Genomic DNA, 27,893 nt, shown 5'->3' with positions numbered 1-27,893 from the left:
TTTTTTATCGACTCTCTCTTTGCCGCACTGTGCTTTGACATGCCCTTGCCTGCCGCATTTGTAACAAGTAATTTGCGAACGATTTCTCTGTGTGCGTGCATTTTGATTTCTGTTTCTGTTCTGCATAGCAACAAATGCCTCTTGCCCATTCTCTTTCGTTACAGTTAGACGTTTTCGTTCTGCTTCCTCCTTTAATTTTATGCAGAGAATTTCAAAACTGGGCAAATCGTCGCGCGTCTCGATGGCGACAACGAAATTCTCATACACTGGTGGTAAACTCGATAACAAAATGATAGTTCGTAACTCCTCATTTATTTGTACACCGGCGCCTGCAAGCTGATCTAACACATCAGAGAAACCATTTACAGTCTGTCAAGAAACTCGTTACACTCTGAAAAAAAAACGAATTTTTTAACTTTAGATACGAAAAAAACAGCTTTTTATTTAAATTAACGATTTATTTTCAATTGTAATCAGTAGATTATTCAATTTTATGTTAAATTTAAGAAGAAAAAAACAAAATCATTAACGCAAACAAAAGAAAAACAACAAAAAAGGAACTTTACTCAATCTTGACACTGTCAAGAAACTCTTTACACATTTCGTTTTGTTCATCTGTTTTGCTCTTATTCGTAGAATTAACGGTGATTTACCGTTAACTATGCTTTTAGAACTTTATCACGCGGTTCTTCTTTTGCATTCCCTTTGATTTGATTGTGAAAATTCGTTGAGTAAGCATCTAATTACCGTAATAATCAGATTTTTAAAATGCCCGGCAAAAGATTGACCTTTGAAGTAGTTCAATTGATTTTATATAATCGTCAATTGGGTAAATCTGTTTCAGAACTCGTAGAAATGTTTTCCGTATCAAAAAAAACAATTTATAACGTTATAAATCGCGCGGAAAAGGAGGGTCGCCTTGAAGTAAAGGATGGAGGTGGCCGTAAAAGAAAGATATATAAACGTGCCGACCGCCTAATCATGCGAAAAATTGACCAAAATCCGCAAATTTCGGTGAGAACCCTTGCTAAGGATCTTAAGGAAGAGTGTGACTTAGTCGTATCACACGAGACTGTGCGCCAAGCCATCCTACGGCATAAGTACTTTTCTAGAGTGGCTCGCAAGAAACCGCTACTGTCTTCAATTAATATTGAAAAGCGCTTTACTTTCGCTTCTCGTATGGTGAACCACCCAGCAGAATATTGGGACGACGTCATATTTTGCGATGAAACTAAGGTTATGCTGTACTATAACGATGGACCACCCAGAGTATGGCGAAAAGCATGCACTGCCCTGGAACAGCGGCATATTATTCCAACTGTGAAGTTTGGGAAACTTTCCGTTATGGTGTGGGGTTGTATTTCCAGTCGAGGAGTCGGTGAACTGTCATTTATCGAAAATACCATGAACGCCGAACAGTACCTCGAAATTTTGAAAACATACTTAACCCAAAGTGTGATAAATTTTGGATTCGTTTGCGACAATAAGCCGAATTTCAAATTTTACCAGGACAACGACCCCAAACATAAAGAGTATAATGTCCGCTCTTGGCTTTTATACAACTGTGGCAACGTCATTGATACACCACCCCAGAGCCCCGATCTTAACCCGATTGAGCACGCGTGGTCCTATCTAAAAAAAAAAGTGGGAAAGAGGAACCCAAAGAACCGCCAACAGCTAAAAGATTTTGTTTTAGAAGAGTGGAAAAACATCCCTCTTGAATATATAAAAAAGTTGGTAGGATCAATGAAAAAACGCCTCCAACATGTTGCTAGTGCCAAGGGGGGCCATACCAAATACTAAAATGTACATATGTAAATAATAATAATTTAGCATATAATTTAGTTTACATTAGAACAAAACGAAATGTGTAAAGAGTTTCTTGACAGTGTCAAGATTGAGTAAAGTTCCTTTTTGTTGTTTTTCTTTTGTTTGCGTTAATGATTTTGTTTTTTTTCTTCTTAAATTTAACATAAAATTGAATAATCTACTGATTACAATTGAAAATAAATCGTTAATTTAAATAAAAAGCTGTTTTTTTTCGTATCTAAAGTTAAAAAATTCGTTTTTTTTTTTCAGAGTGTAAAGAGTTTCTTGACAGACTGTATATAACTGGGCATATCTTGACCGTCTGTCATGCGTAAGCTTAGCAACTTATTGTACAGCGATACCTTCCGCACCGGTCCCTTTGGCTGATGGACATCTCGTAGTCTTGTCCACGCCTCAAATGCCGTTGAACAATTTTTTATGTATGCCAATTGCGATGGTTTTACGCTCAACGTAATACTTGCTAGGGCCTTCCGATCCAATCCTCCGAGATCGACACCTCCCACCGTGGGCAAATTTCCAGCCGTTACATCCCACAGGTCTGAATGCACCAACACGCTGCGCATTTGTATATTCCAAGAATCATAATTCTTTTCGTCCAACTTCTCGATGTGGTACAGATTACTCATGTTGTCTTTTGAGTCTCTTCTCCCGAATAAAGTTCGTAACTTATTCGTAGCTTTAATGCTCTCTGATATAAATCGTTAAATATATCACTTCATTACTTTACTATTCAAAACCGTGCCCTGGGCCCATAACCTGTTGAGGGGGGGAGGGGACGCACAACCCGAATACCGCAGGCAGAATAAAAGAATAGTAACACGTCCGTACAACTCAGAAGTTTATTAGAGACTAATTGCGCGTGCCAGTAATTCAGTCGGGCAAGCGCAGTATTCAAATACAAAAAAGAGATAGATAGATGTATGCGTTCAAATACATACGCAATTAGAATACATGTGTGCATTGCTCTGGAAAGTTCTTGAACGTTACTTTTTTAACATATTGTTTTTAGATACCCTTTACAGAAAGGGTCAGAGGTGTGCAACGCTTAGCAGGAAACATCCAGGGCCATATAAAGTAAATATGTATGTATATGCTATATCTTTAACTTGTTAAAGTAGAAGTCCCATAAAACACAAATATTTGGAAAAGCCAAACTTATTCAAGGAACCTAGTTTTTTAAGGTCGAAGCTCTTACACTAACTAACTTTTATGACGCCTAAAGGTATGGCCATTGCAATTTTGGAGTTCTTAAGAAATGTCTGCTAATGATGGAACATTATGGTTCTTGAGATAAACCTATTTGTGATGTCTTTGAAATAATCTTCTTCTTAAACGAAACGTTTGATTTAAATTTCCTCTTTTTCCCAAAGCACTTTGATTCACAGCCAAGTGGCTAGAGGTGTTTATGGAAATGACAACGTGTCGTATGAAATATGTTTATAAACAAGTAAAGATCGACTTTATTACACATTCATTTATTGGTATTGGCTACAGGGTATAAAAGCTATTACCAATTTTCCACTTTATAGTCAGTCCATAGCGAAAAGACTTTGAAAGTGCTGCCACGTTGTTTATTGCTACTCGTACAATTTGAGATTAAATCGTTTATGGCTATCGAAACGTTATCCACGAATGATATATTTATGTAGTATTGCCTAAGATGGCTATTTGAAGTGAACTTTTGCAATAAATTGAAATTATAATGACCATATACATACATAATCCTTGTCGTCTTCGTCTTGGTCGTTGTCGTCGTAAATGGCAAATTTACATTTTTTCCTTTTAGGGCACTTTCAACATCTGGCGGGACGGCTAGCGTAACAGTCTCTTACTCTCTTTATCTCTTTATTTTCTTTTTGATTTTTTTTTTTTTATATTTTTGCTTAGCCTGTCTTGAATTCGTTGCAATCAATTCCCACTCAATAAACAAATAGCATTAAGCATCTGGTTTGATTGTCTGAGCTGAGTTAAGCATGAATGATTCGCCAGACCATAGATAATCAAATGCGAAGAGAGAATGTGTAATAATCACATGATGATATTATAATGCCTTTTGCCAAAAACAATTTGCGGTAATAATCTCGTTTTTGACAGGCAGCCAAAGAGCCAAAAAGAGAGGGAAAGACAAGCGACAACTAGCTCTGTCACTCAGTCACTCACAATCGTTCTAATCAGGTTGACTGGCTGACTGACATTCGTTTGTTTTCTTCTGCTGCTTTTTTTTTGTCCAAAATAATTCGCAGTCATAGTACAAATTCATGCCATCATTATAAGCAGCATCATCCCAAGAGCCTTACGGCAATTAATTTAAACATTATTCTCTTAAATTGGCACACACACACACAGGGACACGTGTGTGCCGCGAGAGTGAGTTGCCTTTTATCCATTTTAATTCAAATGCCAATTTCATTTTTCACAAATATTCCCACTGACATGTGTGCTTATGATAAGCTGTCTGAATAGGTTCTTTGTCTTTCTCATTTATCAGATTTGTGATAAACGAATAGACTATTAGACCACTGAAAACAAATGCATTAAAGCATAGCTCAATTGGCAAATCGTTTCATCGTTTCAGATGCCTTGTAGTTTCCATTTCAATTTCTTGAAAATCTGGCATGAAAATTGCCATCAGACATATAAAATATTCTAATTGGTGTTACTAATTGCAGTTTGAAGCAAGTGTGTTCTAAACTTTTTCTTAGTTGAAATTACCAGTGCAAAGAGAAAAAATATGTATTTAGTATTAGGTATAGTCATTATTTTAGTTTTTGGAAGCTATAGGACGATTGCACTAGATGAATATTCTATCCAAAAGCCACATAAATTGTTGGATTTAGAGCAAAAATTTGCAACTAATCTTAATAGTTACGCCAAACTACTAACAGAGAAAATTTCCGCTTTAAAATTGTAAGTTAGATTTCCGAGAAGTTTGATACACTCGATTACTAAAATTTACGCAGTTTCTAGATATATTAGTTCCATGGAGCATAAATCAAATGAAAGTCAAAAGGAAAGGGAAGCGTACGTGTCGAATCCCTTGAATGCTTTTAGTTTAATGACACGAACCCATAGGGAAATGCCTAAATGGCATGCCTATGCAAAGGCTTCTGTAGGATTGGAGCACCTAGCATCATTACAAGATCTACTTAACCAGCTACATTTGTCCAGCTTAGAGGAAATGCAAGCCATTCCCCATTTTTGTGGCTACACATTGGAGTAAGTATAATGTTGAAAACCTTTAATTAAACACTTTCATTTGATTTCCATTATGCCTAGCCCAACCAGAGAATGGGAATCAAATGTATGTAAACAATTCGTGTGGACTTGTGGCAACAATCGTTGAGGACAATTTTGAACTGCAAATGTCATGACTCACCTGGAATCAATAGATAGCATATCATGGATATGAAGATATGCCAAGATCATGATCTATCCAACGATTTCATTTGATGTTTTACCTGTGGGGCATACAAATTAATCGTTTATGTTAGTATAGAGAAATATTTTTACCATTAAAAGATTAATTCTTATTGATCTAAGCAAAATAGATAAATTGGCAAAAAAATTCATTTAAAAAGTTCTTAACTTTACGAATCAGTAACTGTTCGATGCAATCTGGCATCCCTAGTATTATTAAGGAGATCTGGCAGCGCTTAACAGAGAAAGAGAGTTGTCTTCTGTTCTTGGCACTGCACATAGGGACGCAGAGCCGTTTTTGAGCACTGAAGTCAATTTTTAAAAGTTAATGAAATCAAAATGTTTTGATGCCACTTTATAGATAGAACATGCACATTTCTGCATACTTGCTTTTTCAAATTTTTCCAACACTGACGAGAAAAATGTTGTTGAAAACCAGTGTTGGGAACAGAATGAAGTCCCTTCTGTTTATTGCAAATTGTTGCTTGACTTTGAGTGTATATAACTTTTGGAAGAAAAACGTTATTAATAAAACTGTAGATGCAACTGAAAAAGTTGGGCTTGTACTATGTGTAAGTATATTTAGTTTGTAGTTTAGGTGTGTGCCTTAAAATTTGTGTCATTCTGAGCAACTCGCAAAAACAAAACTTGTCACGAAATCTCAACTTTAGGTAGAGTTAAAAAAAATGTTTACTAGTGTGCAGTCTAAGACTTTTACTCTTGGATAGAATAATCAATTCTTTGTAAAATATAAAAGTCTCAATGTCCACAAATAACCACTTTTTTTGCAATTTAACTTTTTAGCGCATAACCTCAAATTTCTGCTATGGACGAGATTTTAATACAGCAGGAAAAAACGATTTGGGAATCAAGCATATCGAGTTAATGTTGATAGGTTGCAGGTGCATGTAGTGTATAGTGCTCCAGGTGTGTTGGATGCAAAATTATAATTGAATAGTTGGCGTTTTTTTTTTATTGCACCAAAACATATAGGACCAATTTGGTTGTTTTTAAGTTTAATTTTTTAGATGGCAGATGCAAACGACCTTTCAAATAATAAGGAATACCTCCAATAACAGCACAAAAATCGTTTCCGCGACTTTAATGTCTCATTTATGCATCTACAAAGAGTAGTACGAATCAGAAAATAAGGTTAACTACTAAAAACGGAAAGGTATATTACAAGTTTGCTGGTTGCTATACATATAAGCCAAACCTTCACGCCAAGAAAAACAATAGAATCGCAGATTTTAAAAACACTTTCCGCATAAAAATGGACATTCAGATCCCTTAATTTTCTCTTTACGCTGAGAAAAAATCTTCCAACTGGATTTCTCGAATTCCGCGGCCGACAGAAGCAATTGCTTGCTTCAAGTGTCTATATTACTTATGCTGATAATAATATTGATCAACTTTAGGAACATTTTCTAGATTTTTCTATGAATCTTGGACCTAAATTTAAAAAAAATTTTAAAATCACAACGGTTGTATGAAAAGTATTATGTTTGATAAAATACTTTGCATACTTTTTTTGGGCAAAATACGGTTTTTTCACCGTGGAGGCGAGATGCCACGCCCATTTTCTCTAAAAATAATTGCAAAATATATTTATTACCTCACGCAATGCAATGAGACTTAAAATTATTGTTAAGCATGCATTTTTGAATTAAGTGCTCAAAAAACGGCTCGGCGTCCCTATGTGCACTGTACAGACGTGTAGTTAACTTCTAATAAAGTTACATATGTATGTATATTCGCAAATAAGTGTATTGCCCTTTCACTTATCATACATAGCTGCGCGATCAACATCGCGGGGTCTCTCGGAATCATATTTTCCAACAGTAACTTTGCCAAATTTTAACCGTTTTAAAAAAGTGATATTCCAATCAATTGTTTTTAAATTTACCCATTTATTTGGAATGTAGATCAAGCAGCTAATTATCAAGTTATTTTCAAGCGCGGCAATAAATTCAAACGACAATAAACAGCAAGAGTACAAAAGTATTCCTAAAAACCCTAATGTCATGAACCTCAAATTAGGGGATTTTTGAAATACAGTAGAATACGGTTATAATGACTCTGCTTATAACGTCCGTCCGGATATAGCGATTAATGTTTGATGACTTGGTTGGTCCCCATACAAACTTATATGAAAGGGCCTCCGGTTTTGTTTAAATTGACACTTATGTAGCAATTAGTGGATAAGTGTCCGACGACAACATAGTTCAAGATATGTTATATATTATTTGACAGACGACAGCGACGAAAACGAGACGAGATTAGTCTGCAGAAATTTGAAACAGATTTGTGCGTTCCAATTTTAAGGATGAGAGATTAACGCATAAATAACGCAGTGCGCGATTGTTATTATACATAGGTCAAAAACTGTTAAGCAATCCAAAAGCACAGACTGTGTAAACTAAGAATAATTCTCTATTTTTAAGATAGAACAATATCTTTCGAATTGGATTGAAAACTCGAGATCTTAATTTTTTTTTGCCCCATGAAGTATTTACATTCTTCATCAGCATGAGAAGCCGATAAAAACCTGAGTGAGGTGAGATTAGGAATGAAAATCGGGATCGGATATCATTAAGTGCTATACGAAAAATCGGTAAAGGACTAAGAGCATATTTATTGAAAACACAGTCTGAAAAAAGATTAAAGGCAGATTATCCAAAGAAAAATTAATTAAGGAATTATAAAAAAAAAACACACAGTTTTTGTCCGATTTTCATAATGTTTTAACTTTCATATTGAAAATGTATCTTCTAATTTATATTACTTTCAGACAACTTATATTTTTGATTGTTACAGGCCCCACGCTCTCTCAATCTGGCACTGTTAAATAAACGTAAAATATAATTAACTAAAGTTAACTATAACTAAAAAATAAACAAAATGGTTCCACATAAAAAACATATTAAAGCCTTTCATCAGTTTTCTACAACAGAAATTCATGAACACAACTATATCAAATCGATACTTTTTGCATATCAATTGTGGCTAGTTGAAAAGAATTTACAATAATGAAAAGTCTACTGGAATGGCAGTTTATTGTTTTATCCATTTTAGCCATTGCAAAGGCCCTGGACTATGATGAGAGCAAAGAACGTTATAGCTCATCAGTCTTGGGCCTAATGAAATTGTACGAACTGGAACAGCAATATATCCAAACACTTCAAATGTATTCCGTAAACAGGAATAATAGCATTTTGACCAAGTAAATTACAAATTGGACAAATGAAAGAAAAAAAGGAAACTTTTTGTGATAATTCTAAATTCGTTTTCTCTTAGATATCTATGTTCTATGGAACTCAATAATGTTAACAAGAAAAGTTATAAAGAACGTGAAGAGCATGTGTCCAACATATTGAATGGCTTCACTTTAATCAGACGTACGCATCAGGATTGGCCCAAATGGCAAAAGTTCATGAAAACAATTTTGAATGCCAGCGAAATGGTGAAATTGAATGCGATTGTATCTCAAGCGCCCGATAAACAGGATATGAAAGAGATGCTTGAGAATTTGCAACGTGCTGAGAAAATTAATAATCTCCATGCTGTGGATTTAGTGCAAGGACGTTTGCTGCACAAGAAATACGAGTAAGAACAATGCATACGGAATTGAATAATCAATACGAAACATACACATGTATGTACATACATATATACATATACATATGCGCTTATATTTCATAGAATTAAACTTTCCATACGCGATTGTGTGGCTATTGGTCGACATAAGTACGAAATAGGAGACTATGCCAGAGCTCTTATGTGGTATGATTCGGCTAGCAAATCAGCAAATGATAATGCATTTGTTGACGTATTAGATGATCCCCAAGCAAACCTAAATCAGTTATATGCCCAAGCTATACAGAGTGGGTATATATAGCCTGCAACATACACATTTAATACTCGTTTCCCACATCTGATTTGCAGGCCAAAAAACACTGGAAGCCATTAACATTTCATCATCATCATCATCAACGATAGATAAATTTGATGGCAATTTAAGTAAAGAGATGACCTCCTACCATCAGGGTTGTCGTGGACTTTTTATGTCGCCTGGGAAATTGGTGTGTCGTTACAATTTTACCACTTCTCCATTCCTGCGTTTGGCCCCATTAAAACAAGAAGAAATCCATTTGGATCCTTATATAGTTTTGTACCATGATGTACTCCATGACAATGAAATTGCCCAAATGAAAGAAGAGATGGAAAATACTCATATATCCAATGCTTGGATAGAAGAAAAGAAGGCAAATCAATCACAAATGCGACAAGTTATTGGACGGCTCTCCTGGTTAAGGGAAAGGTCAAATTTCATGGATAGCGTTAATCAACGTATTACGGATATGACTGGATTTAGTATGAAAGGCATAGAGTCGCTACAAGTGTGCAATTATGGACCAGGATGCAATTTTAAGCCTCATTACGATTACATGGCTGAAGGTTATGAACCGCCCAATATTTTAACTTTGGGCGATCGTTTGGCTAGTGTTATTTTTTATGTGGGTAGTAATTATAAGTAATTTGCTTCCTTCTCTAAATGTTTATTATGTTACAGGCTAGTGAAGTTTATCTAGGTGGCGCCACTGTATTTCCAAGACTTGATGTTGCAATTACCCCCAAGAAGGGTGCTGGTTTGGTCTGGTATAATACATACGATGATAGCACACATGATCAACGCAGTCAACATGCTGTATGTCCCACTCTTATGGGCTCCAGATGGAGTAAGAAATCTCTTTTTCGGGGCTTACAGAAAATGTTTAATAACGTATGCTTTTTCACAGCTTTAACAAAATGGGTTCATCTGTCTCCACAAATGTTCCTTAAACCCTGCAGACCCAGAAAATAGAAAACAAAGTGAAGCAAACATCAACAGAATGAAATAAAACATTATATTTGTTTTATAGCTACACTTAGGCGAAATAATTAATTTCAAACCGTCTAACATCTAATTTTCATAGTTTTACGGTTCTTTAGTCATGCAAAAGAGCAAACAATTAAATAAATAACATATAACAATAACAATACACCCCTATGTAAAGCAATTAAAATTCTAAGGCCTTAAAAAATGTACCACAAGATAAAGATATACGGGAAAACGCCTTTTTCCTAAACTTTTAAAATTATTGCAAATTTAAATGCAGTTGATTAAGGCTACGGGTGCTTAGCCTCGTTTATTCGACTTTTAAGAAACTTTTGCCTTATTTCCATTCGATTTATACCATAAAATTTGCTTTGAACTCGGTTATCAGGTTGCTTATCATAGAACAAAGCCAATCTATACCATTGAGCAGCCCGAAAATATTCGCTTTTGCTATACAGAAATTCAGCCAACATAAGACATTCTGGTGCAGACATTTTGTTGCTTACATAAGTTTGAGATTAGCAAAACATTCAAACTGTATATTATTTAAAACATACTTACTTAAAATGCTTGGTTCCTACAAATCCTTTGGCTATATCAACGGCTTTCAGATCATAGAAACGTTCAATACGCTCCATACCCATGAGAGCTTCATCCATATCCGTTTCGGTAGGCACTTGAGCAACCAGTTTGTCCATATCTTCTAGTAGGGCTATGGGCAAATTCTTATATAAAAATTTAAACTTTAGTCCTTGTGTGATCACTAACTTTTGAAATTTTTATGCTCTGTGATATATCGCAAGCCCTTTGACACTATGCGAAGAAAAAATCAGAGGATTTTCCTCATCATGTTTAATCGTGTATAGGAACCTAAAAAATTGGTCATTAATTCAATTGTCAATCATTCCTTGTGAATGCGTATGAACTTACTCGTTTATTGAATTCACCTGCTCTTGCAAGAAGTTGACATAATCATTCAAGTGATTGAAATACTTGTTCTCAACTTCCCTTAATTCGCCAAGTGCCACAATAGATGTGGCATAGATAATTTCTTCCTCTTTCCTGACTTTGGTAGCCCAAACGAAGCAGAAAAATGAAATGAAAAGCAAATGAGATTTCATTATGTACTAACTCTTTCTCTCTTGAGTTAGTTTTTAGAGTCAGTCTAGTGAGACGACTCGAACCAAATGCTAAATTTTAACAATTTCATGGTCATTACATTTCCATTTATAAGTAGGAACTGCAAATGATAAGGAGAATACTTTCAGTTTACCAATCGGTTTTAGTCTAACTTATTTGCTTATAAAATTAGACCATCATGACATGCAATGAATGTAAAGCTTTTAAATATACATAGATAAAGCATTACATCTTAGCTTAACTTAAATACATATGTTAGAATTTGGTATCTAAATAGAGTAACAAACAACTATGAATATTTCCTGAAGCTTCACCGACAAAGGCAATAAATCTTCAAAAAGTTCTGCGTTATTTTTAAAACAATCTAGAAGTTAAATCCTACATATTTCTTTACTATTAAAGGAATCCAGTCATTAATAAAAAAGCCTACAGACTGCGCCCACATAACTATTTATGTATATGGAAGTGGAACAATGTCAATCTGTGTGCATACATACATACATACATATGTATATAGGACTCTCGTCCTTACTGTCGTCAGTAGTCTCTGAGTTGTCTCTCCCTTTCATTGTTTGCCATAAAAATTGCAAGCGTCACTAAATTCAGAGTTACTGTTAGTAGAACAGCGCACTTGGCGAGAAGAAAGTAAGGGAAGGGATAGTGCAAAATAAAAGAAAAGGGGACAAGTGCGCTATCTGGTTGAGCTTATGTGCTTGCCCCAAATACCATTTAGCGGAAGTGCACACACTTCAATAATAGAAAGCGGGGCCATGGCGAGAGGACAAAGCACAATGGCGCAAGGCGCAAGGCGCATTGACAATGCCATGGATAAAAGCAGGGGGGACAAAAAAAAAAAGAAATAAAGAAAGGGGTGAGGCAAAGGGATCCTAAAAGAGACAACATCTATTTCTCACCATGTCATACCATACATAAGCATACACAACACATACATATGTATATACATATGTATGTATGTATGTAGGGTGCAGCTAACTTTAGTCTTCATGAATATTTTAGACGACAACAAAAACAACAAATGGAGAGGCAAAAAAACTGTAAACATATTGAAAGATTTATAGACATAAATTCTAATTAGAGATCTCTTAATTTTAATTGCCTAGATTATGTATGTATGTAAGAGGCGCCTACAATACTAACTAATTGGACAATTTTCAAAAGAAGAGCCAAGTGCTGAACGTGAGACACTCGGAAATAGTGCTAATGCATGGGACTGAGCCGTGCTGGTCTGGTCTGGTCTGGTCTGGTCTTTACACTCTGCACTGCTGTGCCGCCCTGCTGCAGACTACTGCTAAGTTCCCTCAACACTTGGAAACTTTAAATGAGTTTAAAAGCAACTTTGGCGGTAGTGAAACGAAATCAGCATGAAAGCAATTGTGCAAGTTATACTAAAGTGCCCAGAGGCTAAGGACTCACAGGACAACAACAGGAGCCAAATTGGAAGCAGAAGCACAAGCAGACACAAGCAGACAAATACAGAACCGTATCGTTCCGAACCTCCAGTTGTCCCTGTCAACGGCAACACTAAGAGAACGGACGAAGGGGACGCTTTAGCGTTGTCCAGGCCAACTGCTTTTGAAGCGGGTTAAAATGTCAAAGGAGAGATGTAGATGGGTAGTTTGGGGGTCGTTCTTTGGTGTGGGTAAATATCCAGTGTAGAAATAATTGTTATTATAGTAGCTATTATAAATGATAATCTATGAAAAAGCACGTAAATTTACACTTTGAAAAATTCAAGTTTCCCGAACACAACATGACAAGAAACAAATTAAGCATATTAACAATATTTCCACTAAAGCAAATATACATATCCAGAAGCTTTATGGCATACAAATATTGGTAATTACAAATATTAAACTCTTAAGAACTTAAATCTATCTGCCTATGCTTAATAGTTTATTATACTTACCTCAAAATAGAGTCCGCTGTGGCATTTAGCTTTTTAATTTTTGAATTGAAAATCCGATAAATAACAAATGACACATCCAGTTGGCCAGCATCCTATTGATTCATTCTTAATCGCCTGTCGAAGTTCATCCTTAGCTGGAGGGGAGTTTCGGCAAGCATTTCAAGTCAAGTGAGAACTGCAACAGCAAAATATATACAAGTACAGTATACACATTTATATCTATATACATGTAAGTAGTGGAAAATGATGCTTTTGCATTGTTGTTACCAGCATGCAGCAACAGAAAAAGAGCTGGGAGAATTGCGCCAACGTTGCCGCAATATGTCCAGCGGATGCAACTTGCCAGTTTTGACTCTCCGGGGGAACATTGTAAAGCGATTCCAAAAGTGTTGAACTTTTAAGTGATTGAATTGTTATCGGCGACATGAATTTGTTTGCCGATTGGAATTGAATTGCAAGAGCATAAAAAAGGCGAAAGCATCGCCACTGAGAATATACTTTAAGTAAGCATTGTAATATGTAAAAGATGAAACGATAAGATAACTTCAATACAATAGAAAGAAAGAGCACGGGGCAAATGTACATAAATAAAAATTGGTCGTACAAATACTCACCTCATAGGTTTCTTCAAAATGGCATCCATTGTCATCCATATCGCAGAGGTATTCTTGTATAAATTTGCAATAGAAATATTATTAGATAAAACAAATCCAAAGCTTGTCACTTTATCTCCTCTTATATAACCCATTACTACATTTGAAATTCCTTTAGTTTTCCTACAAATAGGGATATACCAAAATCAAGAAAAAAAAAAGTTAGTGAAAGAGCGCGATTGGCATCACACCGGCACAAAACACTTCACTGCATTCCACTTACTTAGCGTTGAGTCATGTTCCTCCCCCAATAACACCTCATATGTAGCTGGCATGTGAAACTGCGTTTTCCCTTCGGCAAGATGGCTGCAGTGTCAAGCTGTTGGCCATCAGGGAAGGGTTTATATACCATGTTATGTGCCACACATTGCCCTTTTCTCAGCTTAAGTACATCAGTTTGCCTGTTGGTGTCTGCGTTTGTGCACTTCATAACTGTCGCGAAGGGAATAGCTAGAAAATTACCTTTAAAGACAACTGAACACACATAGAATGTCATAACAAAACTTGTCTTTAGGCTTAGGTCTATACATATATGGCGTGGAGCATGCAAGTTAATATAGATATTGCTAAATATAATAACTTAGATTATATTATTAATCATTTGCGCAAGGACTATATTTACCTAAGAGGTTGCTTTTATTGAGCCATCGAAATTGGCTAATTTTTGACATTGTTAACGACAAAATTACATGCTAAGCCTACACGAGGCCGTTTGGCAATCAACAAATAATTTGGTTATCTATTGGATATATTCCGTAGTCTTTTAAACAAATGTGTTTGTATATCAATTAAGAAAGTAGGTATTAGAAAAATCATTTCTAGTGTATCAAAAGCTTAAGAAAAGCCAAAATGACATTTGATTTTCTTTAAAAATAGATGATTCTTAGAAAAACTAAATATTGTCCGGAAATTGTGTTACCACAATTTATTGAAGAAATGCAATATAAATAATATTTATATCCTTCTACATCTACATCGCGAGCCTTGTAAATACGATTTTGTTCACATCAAGTTGCATACATCACATATTGAGATGACTAAATTTGTGTGTAGCTTTTGGACACGTTTTGCATTTCAATGGGGGGATTCTACAAGCCATCATCTCCGCCGGGTAGCACAGCATTTTCAAATTTTTTGATTTCCTCCCAGGTATATTTGGAAATTTCTATCATGCTGTTTGGAGCCGCGCAATATGGGCAACACTGAAAGTCCATTAAATATATTTCCTAAAACGGGAACCATTTCAAATTTAGTCCAAATATTATCGCCTTATACTACCTACAGATTTGTGTTGTGGACAAGTTTCATACAAGCGTCCATGGAAATGTTGATGACATCGGCCACATTCATAGGCATGCGGTGGACGAAAACAAATACATGGATTTTGATGGACTATCTCGTTATTATTGAAATCGGCTTTCACAGAATCGGGTTTATAATTGGAATCCATACTTCTTAAACAATTCATGCAGTAATCCAGGCGCTTGCGCGTAGCACTAAAATTGCGCTTAGGCTGGTAACCAGTACCAGAGCAGTGGCTGCAGTTCATAGCTGCAATCAAGTTTAGTGGAAATGGGTTTTGAAAAATGTCTCACTTTTTTACTTACTTTTACTTTTTTGCTTTTTTTTTACTTATTTTCCGTAGGAACTTGCTTAGCTGAAGTATTACACAGAAATGCCTGCCTGAATTGCTTCGTAGTTAATGACTGTTCTGACATTTACCTAAATGGTAGCTTGACGAGATTAAAAAAAAATATTTGAAGTTATTGAAAAAAAAGTTTTGTGACGCAGCGTTGACCAGGATTGTTCAAATAACGGCGGTTGTTAGTGTTGTACAACATGGCAAATCGAAAAAATACAAACAACAATCGTTTACACGACAATCGTAATCACAACTAGTTCTTTTTAGAGATACTTCTGCCAAATTGCATTAATATGAATTTTTGTATTCCAAGAATAAAAACCCCTTAATTATATTCCACAAAACTTTATTTTGATTAAGTTATACAATGAAAATGAAATAAGAAACTTTAAACAAAAACAAAGACATGTAGTAATCGATATTTTTCACTTCGTGTGAACTTTGCAGTTCGTATAGCGGCATAAGCTTCAATAGATTCATGTAGAAGCGGACGAATGCATCAATTTGCTGATTCCAAGTTTTCTACATATTGTTTATGTATAAATTGGCGATCGTATTGGGCGCGGCTGTCTATTTTTGTTTATTTGCTGTCACATAGTAGGATCGTCAACGATAGCTACTCCTCCTTCCTTCTTACTAAAATATCTCTTCTCTCTTCTACTTCATACGTGGCTTAGTTTTTTTTTGTTTCGACGATTTTTAAATAATTGGCAGGGGCACCACAAAAGCCGCAATGACGGGCATCCATTAAAAAGGCCACCTGGATTCGATTAAGAGATTTACTATCGTTTACGTATTAACAATGATGTATGAAAGTTCTTCTCACCTCTGGATGTTCGGGACATGTTTGACTGATACGGCCAGAAAACGATTTCTGGCAATGCCCGCAGACAATTACATTGTTTCGTGGACGCTCACAAATACAATTTTTGGGAGTTACATTATTATTAACGCTGTCTGGATTAATTTTGTAGACAGTGGAATTTTTCCAATATTTGCGACAGTTCATTTTTAATGTTGTTTTTTTTTCTTCTTAGTTTCGTCTTTATTACAGTTCTTCTCTCACTGACCTCGAATTAGCTTCTACTTAGGTCTGGAATTGCGGGCAGATCTTGTCCAACACTGTAAATTTGTATTTACACTAAAATCACGAAATCACGATTCCTTCCTAAAACGATATCTTGGCTTCCGATGTTTGGTATTTTTTTTTTTTTTAATTTACCCAAAAACAATAAATATTTATCCATTTACAAATAAAAATTATGTTTTACGACAGCAATGAATTTTGTATGATAACATCGGAGGCAAACTTATATATCCATACGGCAATCCTAAAAAATCACTTAACCCAAACTTACTTACCCCGTCAAAAGGCAATCTTACTAACTTTAAAAATAAATGCAAAAGAAAAAGTTCTTATATCAAAATTTGATCAAGGTCTGCAAATGTCCAGTCTGATTTGATAACAGATCCGTTTTTTGTATTTGCAATAACAGTCCTGCTTTACACCATGGGTTTGTGTCCTGGCTAACAGTTCTGTTGCTTAGCATTGACAAGCAACCATGGCCCGCAAATGAAATAGACAATACGGCGCTCAACCTTCAACCGGCTCGTTGGTCTAGAGGTATGATTCTCGCTTCGGGTGCGAGAGGTCCCGGGTTCAATTCCCGGACGAGCCCAAGTGTTGAAGTTTGAAATTAATTTTTTTTTTGTTATAAATTTAGTTTTTTTTTCTTCTAACAGTAAAAAAATTTTTCTTGCTATAATTATACATGGTTAAAAAAAATAAAAAAAAATCAAATTAAAACAAATTCATTAATGCCGTAGTTTCTGTATGAAAAATGATATTTAGCAAATTTTTCAAAATAGTTATAATTTATGGTCAGGTCACTCGATGATCTCATATCCAGATTGTGAAATATATAGACAGAAACATTGCAACACTGAAACCATTTTGAATTGATTCAGATATATGTATGTATGTATGTATGTACATATGTATGTACAAAGATGACCATAAAGCTGTTAATTTTGTTTTCTTTTTGGGACGATATACATACATATGTAGAATCAACTGATTAAGGTTAAGCAAACGGCTTGCTATTAAATCTGTCTTTCATGGTACTTTCTAGTTGCTTTCTCATTTAATATAAAGGAAGAAGAGAATTTATTATCTTTTTTTTTTTTTTTTTTTTTTTTTTTTTTGAATTTGAATTAAATTTGTTCATATTTCTATTTGTTTGTATGTACATACATACGGTAAGCAATCTTAAGTATTTGTTTGCATTTGTTTAGAATTTTCTTTATATAATTTATATATATAGATTGGAAATATCTTATAAACAATTTGGGTTAGTTTTTTTGAATTTGTTTGATTTCTAAATTGTTTTGAAAAACAATTATACGAAAATGTTGTTTTTTTATTCTTATTGTTTTGTTTTCTTGCTTTCAGTATTTAATTTGTTGTAATATTGATCTATTTTTTTGATTTTTCGTTTTCGTTTGTTTTCATTTTTGGAATAATACACATAATAAGTTTGCTTTGTTGGTTTTTTCCGTATTTTTTTTGTTTTCTTTTTTTTTTTTTTTTAGTTAGTTAAGATTACTTATATGATATAATGGTATGGGTTGTATGTATGTATGTATGTACGCTGCCTAGGCCACAGCTCCGGCATGTCTCGTCTGTCGGTCTGCCTGTCTCTTGTTTAATGCACATTGGAGATGGAAGTCACGAATTGGTTAAATAATTTATATATAAAAAAAATTGTTTAGACTAAAGGAAAAAGAAATAATCTATTAAAATAATTTTAAATTTTGTATAAATAAAAGTAATTTATCTAAATTTGAGTGAATTCGGGAAAAAGAACCCCCAAAACATATGCCAAAAGTCGAAGTACCGACTATATACTAAATATTATACATTGTCATCAATCAACATGTATGTATGTATAATTGTAAAAATTTGTAAAAATTGTAAAAATTTAAATCAACAAACTGACTCAGACATATCTCCATCTCTTTCATAATGGCGATCGAAATCAATGTTGCTATCTCACTCATTCTCGAAAAACCTGCACCGTGGTACCGATTTCCAAAGATTTAATGTAAAACCACGTTTTTTTTCATTTCTTGGTGGGGAAGTTTGCAATATCATATGTATATATATAACAAATAATAAATCGAAAACTATAAACTGTTAGAGGTCTAAGGGGAGAGTAGTTAGTAACTGATCTGGCGCTCTCTCTTTCTCTCAAAGTCTCAAGACTAGCCAAAAATTGGATCTACCAAAATATACAGGCTAAATCTCTCATTCCTTGACGGTACTGTATGTATGTATGTTCATGGGGCGTTTCCCTTTGCCTGTTGTATACACATACGGCTCTTATTACATAAAAGAAAGAGGGGTAGGGGATACGAAAGCGTCAAGGTTTCAATTACTAAGAGCTCTTCGTACTTCCATCTCTAAAATGCTGCATTGGCGTCTCTGTTTAAAGGTGGCGTGTGTGTGTGTGTGAGGGGAGGGGGATGGGGGGGGGAATACAGTCTCTATTGATGTTTTGTCGGCTGATCAGTTAGCATATTTTTCCTCCTTCTATTTTTGCGTTTCCATATTCTTCATCGTCTTCTCGGCCTTGTGTCTTCCATTTATCTTGTCTTCACTCGTATTCCAGCACATTTTTATGATAGAACAATAAATAACTGTGAAAATATACAAATGACAAAGAGAACAACAGAAAATAAAAAAGAAAATATCGTATTAGTATCAATTAGGAAAATTGAGCTTCTCCCCGAATTTTACCCAATTGTCCCCACTCACCCCTCGCTGTCAAGCACCTGTTTAAGCGATGCCATCGTTATCACATGATCATCGCATTTAACCCACGTATCCTTCTGATGCCGCACATAGGCCGTGTAGTGTCCGGTATCGATGGTACCGACATGATTGACCACCGCATAGAGCGAGAAACGAAAATCACCATAGGAATTGTTTTTTCCGACATGAACGGCGTCATATCGAATTCCACCGGAAATTGTATAAATGACGATATTTTCCGATCAATCAGCGCCGAATGTTCGAAACGCTTTAAATGAAATGACACAACGCTGGGCAGGGTACGCAGGCTAAATTGTTTCGTAGATTCCTGATACGATTTACATGTGGAACATTTGATTTTAGCCGCCGAACCCAAATGTTCGGCTCGCGTGTAACGCTCAAGGCAATCAATTAGGGTCTTTGGCGTAACACCACCATGCGATGTGGTCTCGCCGAGATCCAATGAGATATCCCAGAAGGGATCGAATGTTGTGGAAACGCCATTGCAAGCCTGGCAAACAACATCACTCTGCAGCATACCCGTAAATATCTGATCGATAATGCAATTGCATTGCCCATAACAATGCGACGATGAGGATGAGTTGCTCGAATTGTTATTGCTGCTACTTCCACTGCTGCCACTGCCGCCGCCGCTACCACCGCCGCTGCCACCGCCACCACTGCCGCCGCTGCCGCCACCCGAGGAACTTGAACTATTACTTTTGCTCTCATGCTCCGATTTGGCTTTCACGCAATGCCTATGCAATACATCCAAGGTGGCAATAAAGAACTCGTGTGCATCTTGTTGCTCATAGCCGGCCAGATGCTTGGCATGATTCCAAATTAAATGCAATAAACGATGCAGCGACAACGGTGAACGTGATCCGGAGTAAAACTCCTGCAAATAAAGAAAAGAAAAAAACGGGAAACACAAAGTGGAGAAGAAAACATGTTAATAACAATAATTAATTTACAAATGTACATACATATATCATTTAATTAGTAAATTTCATTCCTGTTCTGTAAGCTTTGCATAACTTATCTTCGAATGGTCTTTTCCAGATAAGGTCCTTTTTTTTCCCGTAATTGATATTCTTGACCTTAAGTGCCAGGATCTAGTTCTAATCAAAATTCATTTGTCCTCTTTTGTATAAGGTCCTTCTTGACATTAAATTTCCCAAAAAAAAAAAACTCTAATCGAAGAATATTTAGTCTAAGCTTAATGAATGGTCCATTAATTGCTATCTATATTTACTAACTTACCTGAAAAAGACGTGACACTTCACAGACTAAGCATTTGTGCGTGGATTTGCTGCCGCAGTCATGACGATCTGACATGAAATAATCACTGAGTAGCGGAGTATGCACCAGAGCCTAAGGATGGATTTCGAGATTTTTAGAATTTTCAGTCAGTCCAAATCAAAGTTCCGCTTTTATAAATTTACTCACCTGTACAATGCAATTCATAAAACAAGTGGCACCCAAATTCAAAAGACCTCTCAAACCGATTGTTTGATTCGGTCGTACCAATCGTCTGCGTGTGTTGGCGAGTAATAGATTCGTCTCCTTGGCTGAAGGTACCCAGGGCTGCCAGCCCAGACTCTTTTGTAAATCCTTTGCCTCCAATTTACGATTAATTACTGCATATTCGCGGCTTCTTGAATCGTAAATGAAGTCTCGACAGCCATAACAATACAGGGTGCCATGCGACAACTCCAAAGCTATATTATGCTTTTTGGCACGCAAATGGCTGGTAATGTGTGCACCGCGACAACCGAAGTAGATGCAATGCAGGCAGGCAAACAGCTGGATGCCATAGTTGCCACACTCGAAGCAATTGCAGTGTATGGACTTTATAGGCCATCATCATCAAGGAGGGAAAGCGAAGAATATAAATATTCAATAACAAAGAATAGGGAGTATGAATGAAAGTCAATGAAGTCTGAGAGATGAGCAATTGACACCAGAGCACACTGCAACTGCCACTACAACTTCTTTATGCCCACACACATTCATTAACCCGTTTTTAATATACGCTAAGTAAATACAAATATATGATTCAACAGTTTAATGCATGATGAAAACAAATTGTTTTTGTTTTTTTTTTTTTTTGTATCCATATCTAATCAACAATTATTTACACTTTTACTCGCAGTCACAGTCACTGTTTGTCACATGCTTGCTCATCTCTGATTTGTGCTTATCTTTCCCCAAAAGAAACCCCATCACCTCCCTACTCCACCGACCAACCACGACACACTTTGAACTATGTATGTTCATCGCGAAATCGTGTATTCAGCTTGCCTCGCTCAAATCCACTTCTCACCTTCTTCTCACGCGCATCTTTGTTCACGCAGGCAGCGAAATACGCATCGATGACCCGAAATGTGTCATAACTATGCTCCTTCACGTAGCTCTGATAATGCCGGCAGCCAGTTTCTGACATGACGGCAGCGACCTCGACGTCGTCGTCGTTGTCGTTGTCAAGTTCAATCGCAAGCTTTTGCACGGTGCGCAAACAGGCAGACAAATGCGTCGCATTCAGTTGGCCCTTTGTTAGCTCCTGCTGGATTTGGTCGTTGCTGCTGTTGCTGTTGCCGCCGCCGCTGCTGCCTCCACCACCACCACCACCACCGTCGCCCCACCCGCAAATTCTAGTAACAGTTTCGGTTTCGTTGTTAGCTGCAGTCGCAGTCGCAGCAGCGGCAGCAGTAGCAGAGGCAGTTGTAGAACAAGCACACCGGCCGGCAGCTGATGGTAGTGTTTCGTTTTCGGCCGTTCCCCGGCCCACCCCCGCCCCGGCGTTTGATCGTTTGTTGTTGTTGCTGCTGCTGCTACCGCCTCTGCCTCCTCCACCTCCGCCGCCGCCGCCGCTGCTACTACTGCTGCTGCTACTGCTTGTGGTACTACTGCCACTGCTAACAATGCTTGTTGTACTATCAACACTATTCTCTTTTGTTTTCGTTCGTTTTGCTAACGGCTGTGGCACGAAGGCTTTATCACACTTGCGCTGCTGTTTTCGTCGAATTTTGGCCACTTTTGTAATTTGAACACACACGAGTGTTAAAGTTGAAGAAGAAAAATAGGAACTTTATTGCACTAAATAATTTTCGCTTTTTGCTTAATCTTAATTTCTGGTGATTTTTCGCTTAGTTTCGTTTCTGTTTCTCACACTCACACACACGCGCCATCCGCACACATCTACATCTATGTACATCTCTATATGCGTGGGACAGACAGAGAGAGCACAAGCGGTCAGAGACCAGCTGAATTTGAGACTCTTCGATTCGGTGTTATCGAAACTAGAGATGGGCAAAACTCTCTAGAGCAATAAAGACTAAATCATCGGCATTCACAGTTTTCAATTATTCGTATTTAGTTTTAAATTAGAGTAGCCTGAAGATAGCACAGACAAAATATAAACGAAAAACAGAGAAGACAAAAATAAATTTATTTTTGTATTACTATTATAGTAATTACTATAATTAACATATTTTATAATATAATTCTTTTTTCATTGCTATTACCAAATCACAGTGAATGTTGTTGGTGCGACTTAGAGGTGCCAATATTTGTCCATCTCTATCAGCTTGTTACAGCTGTTGATGTTATCGGAATGGCGCGGAACATGGAAAATACTAAATATTAGTTTAAATTATATTGTGACAATCATATTCAATTTTTATCAGTCAACTCAACAGGGTTAAAAAAATATATATAAGGGATAGAAAAAAGTAGCAAGAAACATAAATGCACTAAATATTCTATTCAAATATACAACGGCCCTAAATGGGCTTGGCTTATCGATAAGTTGCAACTGGGTCTTAATGCATTTGAAAATAGACGGACACTGGCAGCTGCCCCTAATGGCAACACTGGTCGGGCAGCATAAGAAATATATTCAAAAGTAAGACCGTTTAAAATTGCTAATTTATATTGAAAAGAAATATGTATTCGGATGAGGTGAGGACACCGCAGGCCTTAAAGAGTCGCTGCTATGTGAATTTAACGCAACTAAAAGCCCGAGTACGAAGAAGCAGCGGCAGTAGCAGTAACACAGCGACGCCAACTAATGGCGGCAATCACAAGAGTCCCCAAATGTCCTCATCGTCGACAACAGCAATGGTATGTACGCCGCCACCCAAGCGTCTGCAGAAGGTGAGGAATCCATTTGAAACAGCATTGGCCGAACGTCTACATTTGCCTTTGATTGCTAGGTGAGGAACTTTTTAGGAACAGCGTTAGAAGTATAGTGAAACAAATCCTTATATTTTCAGCCCCTCGCTCTTTCGGTCGCGTACCCCCCCAACTGTCGTCTACACAATTTGAGTGGAATATTGATGAGGTTTCACAGCTTAAACCCGCTGATGTGGAGCCGCACGAAACACAATTTCACGATTCGCCCGATGCGGAACAGGAATCGAAGGCACAATTAGCCATATCGGCATTTTTCAAAGAGTCTTATTTAGTTCCAAGTCCGGTGGATTGTCCCTTGCGGAAGCACCGCATCATATTGGAGGACAACACTCCCATATCCAACAAAAGCAATTCAAATGCAACACATCGACGACGGGATTGCGAGTCCCAAACCATTCTAACACTACCGCCTGTGTTACCCAAGGCATTGGAAGATGCACTAAAACCATATTTCCAGCCTCATTTAGCTGGTGGCATAAAAAAGATCGTTCGAGCGATCTATTTAATAGTTCCATGAGGAGAAAACTGTTTGATATGCATAATGTTGTTGTATTAGAATGCGAACAGGAGCCACCACCACCACCGCAGATGGTGGGTTCCAGTCCGCAAATTAAGCAAAAGACTTTATTTGCTGGCAGGCTGTCCGACTCCACTTCTGGCGAGGGTGAGAGTAGCATCTTTGGCTGTCTCTCTCCTATAAGAAATTCATGTGGCTTACCACCTGGCACTCCAGATAATGGTATTGGTGTAAGCAAGCGCAAGCTTAATGCACCCGAACTGGAGTTACCTTCACCTATAGCGCCTTCAGAGCATTTAAGCCGTCGACTTATTTACTCCAAAGTATTGGAAGTAAATGAGATGAGTGTCGAAGAGCATCATCAACAAAATGAAACACTGTCAGAACACAAATTTACACCTGATCGCAGCTCTTCGCCCATGATGCAGTCATTGGAGCATTCCGATTGTAGCATTTATCAGCGAGTTCGTCGTTTACGTGTAAATAGCTCCAAACAATTGTCCGATAAAGAAATACATCTATTCGATGAAAACGAAGAAGAATCACAGGAGACTACAACTAATGATATTGAGGAAGCTGAAGAGGAGGAAGAAGACGACGAAGCAGAGGCCATGGAACTATCTCAGCTAAGTTTCAATTGCAGTTCATCCAATTCCGATACACCCAGAGGACATCGACGACGGCGTTCAGCAAATCGGAAGAATCTATCACAGTCATTTAGTACCCAATTAGAGCAGGAAGACCAGGACGAGGTGGAGGAGGAAGTAATTCAAAAGAATAGAGATGATATTGCGTCTACCTCTGCGTCGGTAGCTTTAGCACCCCAGCCTCGCGTTACCTTTTATCGCACGGATAGCGGCTTCAATGAAATATCATCGTCTTGTCTATCTCAAGAGTTGCCATTGGATGTTTCCATGGCTGTTTGTTGTTCAACACCCTCAACACGATCCTGACATAACAATGTTGGCCTGCTTAAACTAGTTTACTCATTCATACACACATATACACACAAACTACACATATAGACATATATTTAAACATATATCGATGATGCAATAACAATGACATGTGTAATCATCAAGTGCCACGCCCACACGCAATTTTGAACAACCCTAACCCACCGAATTTGATCCTAATTGTTTAGAAAAATTTCCGTTATGTGTTCGACTTGATTTTTTTTTTTTTTTTGTTCTCTTAGTGAATATAGGTATATATTTGTCATTTTTTTATTAAATGTTTCTCTTTAATTCGTTTAATGTCTCCCTTGTCAGCCAAATTAACGTATAACATAAGTTTATCAACATTTTAATTGTAGCAATAATAACATAAAATCAAATGAAATAATGTGAAAATAATAATTTCAATTTAAAAAAAAGTTAGTTGGTTTTTGATTTAGCAAATAGGATTAGCTTTAAAGATTTAATATACCTATAGATAAAGAAATCTAAAAAATCGATGTTATGATAATATGATGATAACTATGTATTCTTTATATTTAGTTATTTAGAAACAATGCAAAAAGGTGACAAACATGTTTGTTTACATTATTTTCTAATTGATATACCTTTGAACTAATCAATATAGAAATGGTTGTGCCAACCTTTTAGATGAATAATTAAGAAGAAACAGTGATGAGAGTTTTTGATCATTGACTTGGGGTACTTACTTGTCTCATTTCTAAGTTTAAGTCGTAATTGTTATGTGAATATGGCCTCCAGTTGGGAATTGCAACAAATTTAGGTACACTTGGCTAAATTATGATAAATATAATAGTAAGAAGAAAAACAAAACCAAAAATGAAACAAAATCAAATGCAATGGATTCAATTTACACACGCACACCCACGCACACAAACACACGCACACATTCAGTACTCGTACTTGAGACTTAATTTATGGCAATCTCAAGTAAGCTGAAAATGAGCAGAAATACATACATATATTAAGTGAATATTATGTACATAAGTATATACATACATACAAACATACACATGTTGATTTAGTATATAAAAAACCCAAATGACATTTACATGTATACAAAAAATTTGCATAAACATTGTAAAATGCATCCTAAATTTAGGTTGAAGAAGAGCAAACAGGTTTTATTTTTCTTTCTTTTTAATGCATTTTTGTGGCCGTTGGTCTTAATTATTCACAGCACATACAGAAAAAAAATAAAAAAAAAAAAAAAAAAAATAAATAAAAACAACTGGAAGTCGCAAGTAAAAATTGATGACTATAACTTCAATATATTGTGCATACATATATGTATGTATATATGGACCGATCGAAGGGGGATTACCTTAACCATTGTTAGTCAATTTGTTTCAATTTTTGTATGCAAAGCACATTGGCCAAAAAACTCCCTCATCCTTGAGAGTCATTCATAAAAGTTTTACAACAAATAGAAATGACCTCCTCCCGCTTGGTCTTTATAACTTTGATTGCTAATAAACAGGTTATTGACATTCCAGATCCGAATTAAAATAAATACCATTTATAATAACAAACGGAGAGACGCCATCAGTTAGGAGGACGACAGCTCTTAAGATGGATTATTTCAATTAAAAACTTTGACTTCTCACCATTTAATTGCCAAAATCAATAAGCCAATGATATACAACAACAAAAAATAACCAGGTTTTGATAAAATGAAATCATCCAATTGAATTTAGAAGAAATTTTTCCCACTGTTTTGAGATTGTTTCAAAGTGTAAATTATAGACTATAACTTATTGTTAGTTATAATTATGTTCTGTTTCAAGTGGTAGTAAACTGCATTGAACGGTTCTGGCAATAATTCAAGCTAACAATTAAAGTCAAACGTTATTACTAAAAACATATGAAGTATACATACGTCATGTTGCTCTCCAAACGGAACAAGTCAACTAAGTGAACCAATTTCACTCCAGATGCAGTTTATTTGTAACAAGTTCTTACTCTTCCTTATTCACATTTTGTCAACTAAAGTGTCATGTTTGTTGGCTTAATTATTGGCCAAGATTGGAACAACAATTTAACGTGCCAGTAATTGCTAAGCTTATCTTCGCGTTTAAGATCTATAATACTATCTAGACAGTGGCGTAGTAACGGGGGGGGTTTTGGGGATAAAACCCCCCCCGAAAATTGGTTCATTTCTTATTAAATTGATTCAGCCAATTCAATATCTTTGATCCTAAAACATGTTAACCCCCCCCAAAAAATTTTCTGGCTACGCCACTGTATCTAGATAGCCAGATGAAAGGTATTTGCAGCAATTGGTTTAATGATGACTGGCTTGTCGGAATGGCATGAAGCTGATATCTTTCCACTTGTCAGTAATTTTTTATACCCAGTTAGTTGGCAGTTTTAAAAACCCAAACAATTTTTTTTTACAGCGAGTTCCCTTATAGATATTATTTATGTATATTTTAATTCGTTATGACTGATTTGTGAATTTTTACAGGGTCATCTGATTAAGTTCATATCTTTTGGTGTTTTTAGATCAGATAATTTTCACACTCAACTAAAATCAATCTAAATATAGTATTAGTTGTTGGCTTTTCAAAGAATTTATTTCTCTTATCGGCAGTTCTATCTTCATCCTCTGAAACACTGTAAGGATCAGTCAAGGTTGTCAATCTGAATATAGCATAAGTTATTGGCTTTTAGAGAGTCAATGCTAATGCACCTTAAATATAATTGAGAATATATGTATGTACATATGTAGGTATTTGTAAATGAATGTTGTTTTGTTATCTCTTACGGGGAATGTAAACTGGTTACTTACAGATCGCGATATGAACAAATGATATGGAATTGCATTTGAAAACTATGTCGTTCTCAATTCTCATTTCCTTTCAACTAAATAATATAATAATAAATAAATCAGCACTCAT

The 27,893-nt window shown here is 36.1% G+C and overlaps 4 protein-coding genes, 3 long non-coding RNA genes and 1 other non-coding gene across 11 annotated transcripts in view; 5 read left to right on the top strand and 3 right to left on the bottom strand.

Moving 5' to 3' along the window:
• Window positions 1-14,939, bottom strand: part of LOC137578772 (uncharacterized) — a 115,353-nt gene extending 100,414 nt beyond the window's left edge. For 2 of the 4 annotated variants that reach the window (XR_011032765.1, XR_011032766.1), the window contains exons 1-9: window positions 14,469-14,939; window positions 14,070-14,320; window positions 13,808-13,969; window positions 13,461-13,690; window positions 13,194-13,368; window positions 11,057-11,192; window positions 10,895-10,996; window positions 10,688-10,838; window positions 5,207-5,288 (exon numbers count right to left, since the gene is read on the bottom strand). Coding sequence is in view for 1 of the 4 variants with exons in the window: in XM_068292339.1 (XP_068148440.1) it covers window positions 10,688-10,824 (137 nt within the window). In the remaining 3 variants the exon portion in view is untranslated. Of the gene's footprint in view, window positions 1-5,206; window positions 5,289-10,687; window positions 10,839-10,894; window positions 10,997-11,056; window positions 11,193-11,315; window positions 11,367-13,193; window positions 13,369-13,460; window positions 13,691-13,807; window positions 13,970-14,069; window positions 14,321-14,468 lie in introns of those variants that run through there. The other 2 variants (XM_068292339.1, XR_011032768.1) reach the window with 2 other exon arrangements.
• LOC137578792 (uncharacterized) lies at window positions 4,845-5,383 on the top strand. The gene is made up of 2 exons (XR_011032770.1): window positions 4,845-5,046; window positions 5,107-5,383. It is a non-coding gene; the product is annotated as an uncharacterized lncRNA (long non-coding RNA).
• On the top strand, window positions 8,339-9,126 carry LOC137578787 (uncharacterized). The gene is made up of 3 exons (XR_011032769.1): window positions 8,339-8,470; window positions 8,545-8,853; window positions 8,950-9,126. It is a non-coding gene; the product is annotated as an uncharacterized lncRNA (long non-coding RNA).
• Window positions 9,195-10,289, top strand: LOC137578765 (prolyl 4-hydroxylase subunit alpha-2-like). Its single transcript, XM_068292330.1, has 3 exons — window positions 9,195-9,764; window positions 9,821-9,986; window positions 10,047-10,289. The coding sequence occupies exons 1-3, from the start codon at window positions 9,276-9,278 to the stop codon at window positions 10,109-10,111; spliced, it is 720 nt and encodes a 239-aa protein (XP_068148431.1). The 5' UTR covers window positions 9,195-9,275; the 3' UTR covers window positions 10,112-10,289.
• An 878-nt stretch (window positions 14,940-15,817) lies between the features above and the next one.
• On the bottom strand, window positions 15,818-16,835 carry LOC137579418 (uncharacterized). Its single transcript, XR_011032814.1, has 2 exons — window positions 16,315-16,835; window positions 15,818-16,248 (listed from the first exon to the last, which is right to left on the bottom strand). It is a non-coding gene; the product is annotated as an uncharacterized lncRNA (long non-coding RNA).
• A 260-nt stretch (window positions 16,836-17,095) lies between these two features.
• Window positions 17,096-17,167, top strand: TRNAP-CGG (transfer RNA proline (anticodon CGG)). Its single transcript has one exon. It is a non-coding gene; the product is annotated as a tRNA-Pro (tRNA).
• Window positions 17,168-18,129: 962 nt separating this feature from the next.
• not (non-stop) lies at window positions 18,130-22,519 on the bottom strand. The gene is given in 7 exon segments (XM_068294695.1): window positions 18,130-19,187; window positions 19,306-19,477; window positions 19,480-20,200; window positions 20,566-20,676; window positions 20,752-21,153; window positions 21,629-22,391; window positions 22,485-22,519. Coding segments are annotated over 7 exon segments (2,247 nt in total). The 3' UTR covers window positions 18,130-19,144.
• A 474-nt stretch (window positions 22,520-22,993) lies between these two features.
• On the top strand, window positions 22,994-26,141 carry bora (aurora kinase A activator-like protein bora). Its single transcript, XM_068292173.1, is given in 4 exon segments — window positions 22,994-23,519; window positions 23,580-23,604; window positions 23,606-23,975; window positions 23,978-26,141. Coding segments are annotated over 4 exon segments (1,656 nt in total). The 5' UTR covers window positions 22,994-23,250; the 3' UTR covers window positions 24,970-26,141.
• The last annotated feature ends 1,752 nt before the right edge of the window (window positions 26,142-27,893 follow it).

Source organism: Drosophila tropicalis, unplaced genomic scaffold, assembly GCF_018151085.1.
Source record: "Drosophila tropicalis isolate 14030-0801.00 unplaced genomic scaffold, ASM1815108v1 contig_1190, whole genome shotgun sequence".
NCBI lineage: Eukaryota > Metazoa > Arthropoda > Insecta > Diptera > Drosophilidae > Drosophila > Drosophila tropicalis.
Note: the sequence above shows the minus strand (reverse complement) of the source record. Positions and strands in the feature narration are given on the sequence as shown.

Excerpts from the sequence above, each read along its gene's own strand:
- LOC137578765 (XM_068292330.1), top strand. The coding sequence starts at position 9,276 with ATGACCTCCTACCATCAGGGTTGTCGTGGACTTTTTATGTCGCCTGGG. Across the intron at positions 9,765-9,820 it reads TGGCTAGTGTTATTTTTTAT|GCTAGTGAAGTTTATCTAGG; the intron begins GTGGGTAGTAAT and ends ATTATGTTACAG. Across the intron at positions 9,987-10,046 it reads TCTTATGGGCTCCAGATGGA|CTTTAACAAAATGGGTTCAT; the intron begins GTAAGAAATCTC and ends GCTTTTTCACAG.